The sequence below is a fragment of the Alosa alosa genome, chromosome 14 (genome assembly GCF_017589495.1).
Source record: "Alosa alosa isolate M-15738 ecotype Scorff River chromosome 14, AALO_Geno_1.1, whole genome shotgun sequence".
Classification (NCBI taxonomy): Eukaryota; Metazoa; Chordata; class Actinopteri; order Clupeiformes; family Clupeidae; genus Alosa; species Alosa alosa.
In genome coordinates, this window is record NC_063202.1 from 31,086,878 (window position 1) to 31,100,264 (window position 13,387).

At 42.0% G+C, this 13,387-nt stretch overlaps 1 protein-coding gene across 1 annotated transcript in view; it reads right to left on the bottom strand.

Moving 5' to 3' along the window:
- Positions 1-2,327: 2,327 nt before the first annotated feature.
- The window catches only part of large2 (LARGE xylosyl- and glucuronyltransferase 2), an 11,612-nt gene continuing 552 nt past the window's right edge, over positions 2,328-13,387 (bottom strand). Inside the window, 14 exon segments of the mRNA XM_048263395.1 lie at positions 2,328-4,250; positions 4,367-4,562; positions 4,880-5,026; positions 5,217-5,495; positions 5,673-5,836; positions 6,003-6,130; positions 6,133-6,157; positions 6,375-6,500; positions 6,717-6,829; positions 7,111-7,215; positions 7,488-7,659; positions 9,054-9,177; positions 9,306-9,388; positions 11,601-11,905. Of these exon segments, the coding sequence (XP_048119352.1) occupies positions 4,053-4,250; positions 4,367-4,562; positions 4,880-5,026; positions 5,217-5,495; positions 5,673-5,836; positions 6,003-6,130; positions 6,133-6,157; positions 6,375-6,500; positions 6,717-6,829; positions 7,111-7,215; positions 7,488-7,659; positions 9,054-9,177; positions 9,306-9,388; positions 11,601-11,905 (2,165 nt within the window). The 3' untranslated portion in view covers positions 2,328-4,052.

Here is a 13,387-nt window from a genome sequence, read left to right on the forward strand (position 1 = left end):
GAGAAAGAATGAGAATCTGTGTGTATGTGTGTGTGTACAGGGACATGCCCTTCCCATTAGCGTTGTGGTTGTGACATAGAGGGCGTGGGTTAAGGGTGGAAGTCTGGGATCCTGATGATAAAATGTTGATCCATACATATTTGAGCCTGTTTGCCTCTCGCCAAGACATGTATTTTTTTATTTTTCAAATTACTCCTTGCTTTGTTGTGTCAGCAAACCCCTAGCGGAAAAACAGATGTGATGCAAAACATCTCAGGTCACCAGTGCAATGTGTACACACATACACACACACAGAGATGACTGTGCATCCTGTGTGCCTACTATCTTGAGAACTTATCAGGGTCATGGCCACTCTGTGTTTGCCCTCACATACTGTAGCCTAAATGATGGCAGCCACCAGAATTTTCCCTGGGGATTAATAAAGTATCTATCTATCTATCTATCTATCTATCTGTATGTATATATGTATGTGTGTATCTATCTATCTATCTATAACAACTACTAAAAGCAGCACTACAACAGCTTACGTGGACCTGGAGGGTGATTAATGTTACAATTCACAAACTTGAAGTAGAGAGTGAGATTATGATACACCATGGCTTGATACTGACATCATAGACAGTGAAGTGGGAAAAAATTGGCACTGGTATTGATCTTGAGTGAGAAAGCGCCATGGTGGTTGAGAGTGCTTTCCCTTTGTATGATTCTCTCAATAGTGGGGCATTGATTCTGTCAGTGACACCATTAATGACAGTGTGTCTGTCCCATTCTGTCTCCCTGCTTCTGGGTTATTTTTACTGGCCTGTCAGCCTGGGGATCAAGATAAGTGAAAAGGGCTTGGCTGTAAAGCATTTCTTGAAAAAAAACTTAGAATGAGGCTAAATACAAGGCTGCATTTAAACTACCCAGTCAGAGGAGGAAAAAGACCAACCTTGAGGTGAGGGTGTTTTAAAAGTTTTTTTTTTTTTTTAAAGTACGGTCATTTTTAAGTTTCAGTGTCTGAAAGTACTTTGTCATTCCCATCTTAGTGCAATGGCTACCAAAAATACATCATGCACTGATTGCTCTTTCATTTTTAGACTTGACATTTTGAAGAGTTCTCAAAGGAATGCTGGCATTAAATTGAAATCAGAATTGGTCTATTCAACCAAACTGGACAATATTTCTTGTTTCTGGGAAAGATTAGGCAGATTGGCTCCAGTGCCCTGTCTATCTATGATTAAGTGATGTAGCAGTACTAGATGTGCTGCAGTGTGAGCAAGCCTGAGCATATCACTGTTGAGTGGAATGATAATATGTGAAATGATCATAATTATATTCTGTACCATAAGGCACTGAATTCACCAATTAAAAACTGCAGTGAGCCAACAGGGAAGAAACAGCCCTCACCGAGAGATGCCACAGTCATTCAGAAATCAACAAATTGGTAGTAAAGGCTATTCTATGGATAGTGAAGAAAATCATATAACATATTTCACAACACTTACAAACATACCGTTTATGTTCTATTAGTTCCGCACTAGGTTTGAATCTTACTAAGGACTTAGTCCACTGCGTTGTTTCATAGATGTAAAGAAAAAATGACACCCTTCAACCTACTGCAGCACTGTGCAAGGCCAGATGCATAAGGATGCTGTCTGGCCAGAGAGTTCTCCTTGGAAACTACAGGAAGTGCCAAGGCAGCAGTTTTGTTTTCCCTTAAGAAAAACAATACATCCACGAGAGACAATTTAATTTCTTTGCCTTGAAGGGTACATTTTTAACCTGCCACAATCCAACTCGCTGACTGAAGACTGCTGCCTGTTTTGCTGTGTACATATGTGTGTGCTGTGTGCATATTTGCGCACTGGCGTGTGTGTGTGTGTGTGTGTGTGCATTTGTTTAGTTGTTGTGTGTGTGTGTGTGTGAGTTTGAGCATGTGTGGACGATATGACATTTGACATTTGTTGTGACAGAGTGAAATATGCATGTGCGGTTTTGTTATCTCAGGCTCCCAACCTCCCAGGGAGAAGTTGATTAGCCCATCCATATGATCTCATCACATTTACATGTGCATGTAAAATAATTATCTGTAACGGAATCCATCTAAATCAGTAATCACATGAAGAATGTTTGTGGACAGAGTTTTAATATCCTCAGGCTGTACTTGTGTGTTGTCCCCACAGCCCCTGCTCAGACCTATTCAGACATCCATAATTCTTTGGTCACATCCTCACACAGCTTCAACGGACACTACCCAGACAATCTGGCATCTGTCATCACACACTCATACTCTTCAATACGACAAATCAGCTCTTTTGATGCCTGCACAGAAATTCCCCAGCCACGGTTGTAGAAAAAAAGGGCAAATTTATTTAAAGCACTTTGTACCCTACATAGAAAAATATGATTGATTTAAGTCAACAATAATAAATATAGTGCCTGTGGTCTTGCAGGCCCCACCGTTGCGTACAGCAGTACAATCAATATCCAGTTTCACAATACAGCAAAGGCACTAGCATTTACCGCAAATCTGCACAGTCCACTGGGAAGGAATATATGTGGTGTCAAAGGGGTTAACTGAGGCTGAGATGGGAGCCATATACATGTTCAGTGGTAAATAAGGAATAGTAAATTGGTGTTTACACAATAGACCTCGGGCTGTACATACTGTAGGTGTTGTCCCAATACATAGGAGATACTGAGATTTGTCCCTCATAAGACATATTTGACACGTTGAAATGAAGATTGTATAGTAAATTTAATGGTTTTGCATTGTTGAGAGCCTGTAGGTGTATGAGTGTAAATGGGGGCTAGCTGAAGTACATGGCACACTTAGTCAGATTTGGACTTGGCACATAACAGGCCATCAGGGAGGATTTCAGCTCCTTTAGGACTGCAATTTACAATCTGAGATTAATTAATACCCATCATTCTCAAAACTCAATGGTCCCAAATCAGATCTCTAACCCCCTTGAAAACAGATCATTAAATGATCTCTCTGGTGACAGACAATCCTGTGGTGTAAGAAGCGTGCCAGACATTGACCTCCACAGAGCGGAATGACAGGAGGAGAGACTCACATAAGCATAGTCAGTAGCACTGTGGTATTGGGCAGGTTGGTAAGCATGCCTTGATATGCAAAGCAGCAGTGTTGGTTAGTGAATTACAGTAATATTAAATGTGCCCGGACGATTAGTCATGCCAGTTTTACTGAATAGAAGAATGTACCACTAGCATTTTTTAGAGTCTATCAGGAAACCTCAATGGGCATTGCTTCTCTTCAGGGAAAAAGATACTTTCCTGCAAGGGGATTAAAATGAAGAAGTGAAAAGAAAACTGTGATTTTCCAGTTAACGTCATAATCAAAACATATATTTCTTTTCTTTTCTGTTGATCATGTACACCCAAAACAAAAACAAAAGCTGCTTTAAATATTCTAAATATTGACAAAGTAAGGCTTAAACGTTTCCTCTGTCCCACTGGCCTCTTTCACTGTGAAGTCCATCAGTAGTCCGGGGAGACTCTTCATTTGTCCACAGCTTCATACCTCTGAACTGATATTGCCTGATACCATCTTCACCATCACATCTGGCTGAGTTGGAGCCACTTTTCAATGGAAAAGCCCTGATTGATTGTCAGCGATGTCTTGTCTTGATTAAATTCATTGTCTCCTTTAATAGAATGTGGTTGACCACACATAGTGTTAATCCTCTCTTGTATATATTTATATATAACTCTTTGTCCACTGCTTTAAAAATAAAAGCATATAATTGTTCTTGGATGAGGTCAATCCATAAATGTGGTTTTAGGGTCATGGTAAGGTTGTGTGATTCCATCACCATACCTATTAACTCTCTCAAAAACCAGCATAAAATAAGCATACAATCTGCACAATCACTCGATTGATCACTCAGTTGATGGGGTGATTCCAGTCAGCAGTGTCCTGTGGACACCAATCTGGACACCAATCTCTCCCCCCTTCTCTCTCTCTCAGAGCAGCATTTGGACCAAGGGGTCCTCTGGGACTGGCCTTTGGCCTTTTACACGGTGAGGTCCATCAGTGACTGGTTTCAGATGTTTCTCTGGGCTGTGAGGTACTTAAGTGCAGCAGAGCCATACTTTCTAGAAAGGTCCTGGTGGAACTCATCCTTGAGCGTGTTCAGACAGTATCGGTAACTTGGACTGGATCGGAACTTTGAAATGTCAAAACTTGGAGCATGGGGCATGTGGATCATGAAGGCATTTGGTAGCACAACCAAGTCATATTCCTGGGGGACAAAAGATCACATGAAAGAGAAGAGTCATCAATCAACATCAGCTCATGACAACAATCTGGAGCATCAAAGTTGATTCAAGGAATGTTTCGAGAAGGAGTTTTTATTACCTGGGCATCAAGCTCCATAATGTGTGACACTTTGTTCCAGCCAAAGCCCACAAATCTCTGATCATACTCTGGACAATCTCTTCGGACCACCACATAGGGCTCAAAGTCTGGTTCCCAGTCTACCTTGTAAGGTGTGGTGGCGGTCCGCCATTTAGCATAGTTAGTCGGAGCATGGCCTTTGGTCCAAACATGGTACCTGCCGTGAGAAAAGAGCAGGCTAGTCAGTTTCTCATTTATTCATTAGCTAAATATAAATGGAACACTAAAGGATAAAGCACAGCTGATTTAATTGCTGCATAGGATTCTAATCCAGCCTTTGACTGTATGGGCAATACATTTTAAATAGAAAAAAATTAAATTGTGAGAGAATTTTATTCATGCAATATAACGGTTTAAACTAAAGCTTAACAACATCTTTAAAAATGGGACCAGAGTTTGAGGGAACAAAATGGCATCAAATAAAATATAACTTATAGCCTTCTCAGTTAAAGTGGGAAAGGTCACTTGCTGTACCTGAAGGTGTAGAGAGTCCCCATGTCCAGCATGGAGAGAAGTTCTGCTTTGGACTTGGGGAAGGAGAGCCGATAGCGCAGCGTCTCAAACGCAGGCACCACCAGAGCCTTCTTAGTGTTGGCCATGTCCAGCTGAACTATGGACTTTCTACAGAAGAACACATAGTTGTGTTACAATACATGTCCTGAGTGAGTTTAAATGTTATGTTGACAAATATTTAAATTAAAAATGAAAACAGTATATATTAAGTGAATGTATACACTCTGCTATATATCCGGTCAAACTGGACATAGGATAACCATGAACATATAACCTCCCAAAAATACGAGCCACTAACCTGAGGTATTCATAGAGGCCATACATCGGTAGGAAGTCCACATCTGTCAGAAACACATACGGTGTGTTGGCATTGCGCAGGGCCACGTTGCGCACTAGGTTGACCGGGTAGAACTGCCCCTCTTTGTAGACAATGTGGTATCCGATGTTCTTGCGGTTCTTGAGCACCTCGGAGGCCTGTGCGTAGCGCAGGAACTGCTGTGCCTCGGCATCCGACATGTAGAGCGCCAGACTAATGGGGCCCTCCCAGTGCTTACAGATCGCCTCCAGCATTTGAAGTCTGCAACAGACGCAGCCGACAGAGACGACAAGCCTTTAATGCGCGTCATGCCTGCACTGACTCACTGGAGTCTTTGATACGCCACTAAATTATGCATCCCACACAAACTTCAATTACAGCTTGTAACACCTTCTGTGAGACCCCAGAAGAGAATGAGCAAAATGAAGAATTCCTCACCTGTCCATTGAGAGCTGAGCCACCAGAGTCACGTCAGTGTTGTCACTGCTTGGTGTGTATTCATACTGTAGGAAGTAGAGGTGAACACGGTGCAATGTGATTCGCTCTCGTCGGAACTCATAGCACTGGTCATCCTCATCAAGCTCCTCCAGAGCTCCCTGTAGCTAAGGGCAGAAATGCAGACCAGTGAGCCAAATTCAATGGAGAAACTTTGGGACCATGGCTTTAAAATGTGCTGTCCAGAACACTACTATCCGATTTCACTTTAATATGTGACTGTGTTAGTTTACTTTACTTGAGTGTTAGTTATCAATAAGGAATGAATCCTACCTGTGTGCTCTCAGAACTGGCCTGGGCTGGACAGCCAAAGAGCTCCCGGCGAAGAAGATTCCCATCATACTCCAGGAACGTCAGGTAAAGGTTACGGAAAAACTCCACGTGTTTGTTCTTTACCCGAGCTTCTTGGGAGAGTTCCAGTGGATCACCTGGTAGTTCAAATAAAAACACACATATTTACTACTGCTTTCTCCAGAAGATAAATCATGAATAACTCCAAAATATATTTTTCTGAGACGTAAGTAAAATGTTTTTCTCTCCTGAAAACACAAACAAAATAGAGTGTTTTCAAAAGCACTCGGCTTTATAAAAAGAGAGATCTTTGATCTAGACGAGTTTTCCACTGGGGTTGCGGCTGCTTTTTACCTTCAGATCCGACACCTCTGTGTAGCACTGCTCCGAGCGTGTGTGGTCTGACAGCTGGACGTTCCAGAAGCATGGGAGCTGGTGCACCAGCACAGGATTCTGCTTTATGAATGCATTAAAGATGTCCTGCGGGACATAAAAATAAAATGTTATACCGGGCTGACACCAGGCATTTACACATGCAGATGTTTCAGGTGCACACCAGACAGCCCATGCTAAATATAAATATAATGATAATTTTCATCTCTGAGCGGTTCATTATTAAAATGCATTTGCTGTCAAAACAGGCCATATGTGACAGATCAGTGTGAATAATCGCAGCGGTTCAGGTTTGTAGCTGACCTGGTCAGCGAGCGAGGTGGAGAGCATGTTCATTAGCTCGCGCTCGGCTGTCAGGCGCCACATCTGCTCCCAGCCAATCCGACGCAGCTTCTCCAAATACAGCAGAATGACTCCTACAGAAAGAAAACAGAGTATGAGTCACACATACAGTCCTTTCACTGTGTTCATATCAATCACTGCAGTGCTATAAAGCATCCATGGACATTCATTGTAATCAGAGGCTATTGTGAAAAGTGGGTCACCACAGCTATTGTAACTCTGGATGATGTCAACATTCCTTCCCACACATTGTAGCCAAATGTAATGTTACACTCTGATGTGAGTGGTCAACAAGTTCTTTTCTCTTTCACAAGGCCACCGTGCGTGAAGGCAGTCTGCTCTCCGAGCCCCTCACCTGTGTTGAAACCTCTCCCTAGTGCAGGCCACGGCTTGTGGTTCTTCCACAGGTTGCCCAGGTACCAGTCACTCTGGTTCTCCACCAGACCAATCACCTGCTTATCTGAAATCACAACACCAGAAGTCAGAACAGGCTTATGTAGAGTGAGGAAAGAGAGCAGGATTTTAAAAAGTAAAGTAAGGCAATTATAAGACACATTTCTCGCGACGGCAAGTTCGGGGTTCAAACCTGGGCTGACTGATTGGCCACCATCCACTACTGATATGAGATTTTATACTGACTAGCGCCAGTCAGAAGCAGTGATTTAACTACTGCTGAATAGGTCAGCATGAATTACTGAAATAGACAGGAGTGGTTTGACTTGTGTTACAGACCTGTGAACTTCCTGAAGATGGCCCACAGCTCCGCTATATCAGTGGCAAAGGTGATGTCTGTATCCAGGACGATGACCTTGGAGAGGTCAGAGGGCAGGGCTTTGGTAAGGGTCAGCTTCATCAGGCCGTAAATTCCTGAATAGTGTTTGTTTGGTATCCATGACACCTCGGACTACAAAGGTGGGAATGGGTGAAGAAAGCAGCCAACAGAGAAGATGGAAAGATAGGAAGATAAAGAAAGAGAGACAAAACAGAGAAGACCATTTAACACACATCGCAATACTGAGTCCATCTATAACACTTGAAAAATGGACATGTTTCTATCAACTTGTCATGAAATGATATTCAGAAGACAGCAGTCTCTAGCTCCTGAGTAAGCCGAGACTGTAAAATGCTATGATTGGGGTAGGCAGGCAGCCAACACATATCACAGTCAGTGGTAGCACCAGGCAGCTGAGCCAGAATACACTTATATGGAGCCATGTAATTAAACACTAAGACCAATTAAATCTCTCAGTGATATATTGGCGTTAACAATTTACAGTTGCTGTGGATACTTATATAAATAATATGAAATAAAGTTGTTAAACGCAGTTGTTAAACGCAAATAAAGTTGTTAAACACATGGTTCCCTAAGGACAACTAACATTAACTCATCTCCAACTGTTAAACCGGCGTGACATTGCTTGTGAAGCTGTACTATGTTTAGCTGACTGGATGGAAACCGTGTTTGTGTTTCCTTCCTGTCTTGAAGGAGGTGCGAAGTACATATGCCCATGTGACCTTTAACCCTAGGGTTTAACAGCAGGAGTGTGGGAACTCTGTGACACTGACACATGCCGGTCAGTGGTATGCTTTCAAGGGGAATGTCATAAGCTAGCAATACAGGAGAACAACAATAGTGTCTGTGTTTGTAGATGTGTTTTGTGTGTGTGTGTGTGTGTGTGTGTGTGTGTGTGTGTGTGCAGGGGCGGAGCGGAAATCGGGACGATCGGGAGTTTTCCCGGTCGGCCGGCCGAGGAATGTGCGATGGAGCCTTTATCGGGGCCGTGAGGCGTACGTGGCCATCGAAATGATATATTGATTATAAATTTTCCGCGAAAAACTCCATGATCTACACCTTAGAGTCTTGGGAAGTCCAACCAATATGTATACCACTCGCTCACTGTCTATATTGTCATTCACACTCATCTCTCCCATGCTGATTTTTTTGTAGGCTAGCCTTATTTTTTTATCTTAATTCATTTTTGTCTTATTCAGGCGTTACAGAACTTTCATGGTCACAAATAAAAAAAAGACAATTTAATTTGTTTGTTTGTTCTTAAATTAATATAGGCCTAGGCTGTCTATGCCTATATAGGCCTACTTTAATCGTTCTCTACAAACCTATTCAAAGTGCCTGGTTTTCCAATTATTTAATTGCCTGTGTTATTAGGTTGGCATTATCTGTAGGCTAGGCCTACTTCCTTTTTTAAATTTATACAGGCAACTATTGGAGTGCTATGATACCCAGATACATGTCCTCTCCGCCCCTGTGTGTGTGTGTGTGTACGTGTAGGTTTTTACCTTGAGTTCATCAGCATCATAGAAGCTGACTTGCACGGACGGAACCATCCAGGACTGGAACAGGGCGCTCAGGATCTGATTGGCCACCGTATCTGTGATGAAATGAAAGTGCAGAGGGTTCCTCCTGCAAAGAGAAAAAGTACCAGAGAAGAACCATTAGCATGAAGAAGAGGAACTAATGATATGTAGGCATGTGTTCAAATATGAAGAAGCAATATGTAGATGGTCTGCCAAGGAGCATGCCAATCTCACCTATGGAACAGGATGGATTTGACAAGGGTGACAACATCGCGACTTGCATTGTGTCCTGCACACACACATGCCACATGGATCAGCTGGGATTGGGAAAAGAAGGAGAAAACTCAAATTAGAATGACGTCTACCAAATTAAACATCCCAATCAGAGGTATGACTATTACACTAATGGACATCGATCATTTTTCCATATAGCATGTTTCCCTTGAATCACACAACACTGATATGAGGTCTGACCAGGGCTCTCAAGTTTTGAAGTTTGCAAGGAGTGAGACATTGTTTCTTCTTCTTCTTGTTTCGCACAGTGCCACGCCCCCTCCCCCTGATCGAAGTACATGAAAGTCCTATGTCTGCTTGAACTACTCGTGGCGCCACGCCCCCTCCCCCCGATGAACAGACCCACCCTCCCCATGTCCCATCGACCCAGCTTCATGAGAGAGCACAAATTCCATTATTTCAAACACACTGTTTTATTTATTCTAGAACCCTATAGTAAATAATAATAAATTATAATAATAATTTCACCCAAATGGGCCCTTTGAACAGCAGTGGCTCATTCTGCTCTAAACAAACAGAAAACAACCAAATGAGAAAAAGCACATTTAGCCCCAAAATGGTCTCTTGAACAGTGGTGGTTCTGTCCGTGTGTATGTTTATGAGTGATGTTGTGTGTTGTAAGTGTTTGTGGCAAATTTTGATGCCTTAATGACTGATACTGGGGGCTCCCATTTAAAGCACTGTGGTTCAATGTCAGCCATTTTCACAGTCATGAGGCCATCCTTAAAAATATTCTTGTTTGCAGTAACAGCCAAAAAAATAAAAAAAATGGGTCTGTAGGTAGGTCAATATATATATATATATATATATATATATATATTCCCAAGACTCAAAGTAAAAAAAAAAAAAGTACAATTTTGGTCATGGTGATTATGAATTTAAACAAATGTGCATATTGTGACGTAACTGACTGGGTCCTCAACCCGTGCCTTCAGGTGCATCACTGCAAACCTCAATCTGATGCAGGTTATGTAAACCAGCCTTTCTCAAACTTCTTTGACCTGAGGCCCAGTCATGGCAGACTTTTAGGTCATAGAGCTCATCTACACGTACCCAACTCCACTCCCTCCAAATCAAATTGTCATTATCACAATCATTATTATGCCTATATTGTTATACATGCACTTTCACTTAAATGTTTTGTGACATGCACATCAGAGGACTGCTTTACTAATGTACATGTAAGATATAATTAGTTTCATTGCTTTTGCATGGTTGCATGATGCTTGCATAAGAAAATAAATACTTCTCAAAACAGCAACAATTATATGGGCGCTATTGTTTTGGGATGTTTCCCTCATGCAAGCATCATACATTGGTAGGAAATGGAGAAAAGAATACATGTTTTTTTGAATGCCTGAATGTAAGGATTCAGGAAACACAATACCAGCTTTTTTGTCGAGCAGATAGGCGTAAATCACTGAGCTGCTGATCTTTAACAGATAGAAAGAAGGCTACAATAGCTTTTGTCCACGTTATATTCAAATTTGACTATACAATACTCAGTGCTATACAGTGTATTATACAGTCTCTGCTCTGTTTCTATGGAAGTTCCACAAATCAACGTTGTTCTATTAAGTGTCGTTAAACAATTAAATAGCATTCAACAGGTTGAAGCGGAGCTTTGATCAACGTTATCGATTAGTTTCAGTTTCTCTCGTGCAGACGCCTGCATTGAATGGACGCTCATACCACCACTTTATTGTATGGCTCCATGTTTAATGACATCGATAGCAGAAAAGTTTGTTTTTTTTTTGTCGGTCCTTGGTATCTTGATCAACTGCGCAGCAAATTATCAGACGAAGCACCGGGGCCTAATTTCACTCCAAGATTCCTGGACCACCAGTCTCCACGTTGCGGACCTACATCAAAACAAAACTATTTCTTGATTGGTTGAGATATCCTATTTTCTGATTGGCCGATAGGTTAGTAACTGATCAGCAGCCATCTGAGCTGAATGAGCGCACAGACAGCAACGTTGTGTGACACGTTGGTAAAATATAGCCCTTAGAAATTTCTGTGCGGGCAAGTTAATAATTTCTCGGAGTGAGAAATGCCATGTGTGGCGTGTGAGCGTGTGAAGTCATTGAAATGCGTGTGTCTCACGCTCAATGCGTGAGACTTGAGAGGTCTGGGTCTGACCCTATGAGCACTCACTCCCTTTTTTTAAAGTAATAAAGTTTATATTTTTGGAGCAATTGCAGTGTGCAGACAACACTTCTTCCACTCACTCACCTCACACTTCTCCACTGTGGGCGACCGGGCACAATCGCTATGATTAGCTTTCTCCTCGGCTGTGTTCTCCACGTCCTCCGGCCCTGTGTCGGCTGATGCCACCCACTGCTGGTTCCCATAGTTACCCTCGGGAGGCTGCTGTCCGGCAGAGGCTGCGGCCAGGCCCTGCGATTGGCTGAGCTGGAGGCGGATCTGCCGGTTCTCCTCCTCCACCTCTCTGACGCGTGAGGCCAGAACCTCCCTCTCCAGCACCTGGGCCTCGGTGGAGTCTACCAGGCAGGGAGAGAGCAGCAGAGCACGCCCATCTGGACAACACAAGACAAAACAGCATGTGTGAACTCTGACCTTTGTAACACTCAGGCTGTGTGTTTGTTTTGTCTTAGTTACATTACATTTCATTTACATTACATTTAATCGTTTAGCAAATGCTATTGTCCACAACATTCAGGCTACACTGCAATAGGAGACCTGGCTCTACTTTCTGTCTGTCACTCGCGTTGTTCTGCTATATTGAAGGAGAAACCAGACACAATATAATGGCATATTTAACAGATTCAGAATGGACAGAGAGCATTCAATGCTACGTGACAGTCAGATGCTCGCATGCAGTTAGGACAAGCTGGACAAGCTGTTACACACGTACAAGTGTGTGAAAATGCACATGCCCAGCCACACAGACTCACTCACATGTGACCATCCCAAACACATGTGCCACAACACCTGCCACTAGCCAGTGTACTCTCATTATCACATCAAGTGTGAAATTCAAAAGATGTTCACACCTAACTCCAACAGAAGCATGAATGTGGTTGTGTGTGTTTGTGTGTGTGTGTGTGTGTGTGTGTGTGTGTGTGTGTGTCTGTGGGGGGCAATGAGTTTTTGGACTGATAACATGGACATGCAGATAAATGCAAAATGGATTTGACTAATCTTGATTTGTTTTTTTACTTATTTGAGATATTTAATAACAATGTTTTGCATAATTACGCAATTTATTTGAAAAGTTGTATCAAATCCATACTACATAATTAAAGATGAAATCTATAGTCATGGTCAACTGTTGCATTGCGGATTTCTTTTTTCACACTTCACACAGAGAAACAGTAATACAATTAGCATTCAATTCCTGAGTGAAAAATCAAATAATTTGGAGCAATTTGTCATGTGCTCAATTTTAGAGTTTTACAAAAACATACTTTGTCATCACATTCTTTGTTTCTAAAATCAAAACTATTTATATAGGAATAATATAGTCAGTGAATTGAATGAATGCTACTGTAACATATTTTTGCTGAAGTGTGGGGAATTCTAAGTGTTCTAAGTATTAAATGCAATCATACTAAGTGCACAAAATATAAACATATTCTGCTCTATGTCAAGTACACCTGTCATTCCTGGATTCCACTAGGGATATTTAAATACTAGGAAAGCTTGCCAGAAGAAAACATATTTCACCAACCTTTGTTTGACCTGCTGATTATGGATGGAAATCGGCTTCAATGCAATACTCTCATTCCCTGCGGTTTACATACTACCATTATGTCAAGTGTTTCCTATGATCAGCAATGAAAAGAGATAGATTTTTTCACACTAGCATCAACAATCCGCTTACTGAGGTGGGGCCACGTGTTGTGATGAAATTAAGTATGCGTGGGGTGAGGTGTCACACAGCACTTATGTGTTTCACTACAGCTGACTGAATTGCGTAAAAGAAGACTAAGAATTCTAGTGTGGATTATCAAACGGTGGATGTCCCGGCCATGCCCCACAGTAAAGCTATGATTAGG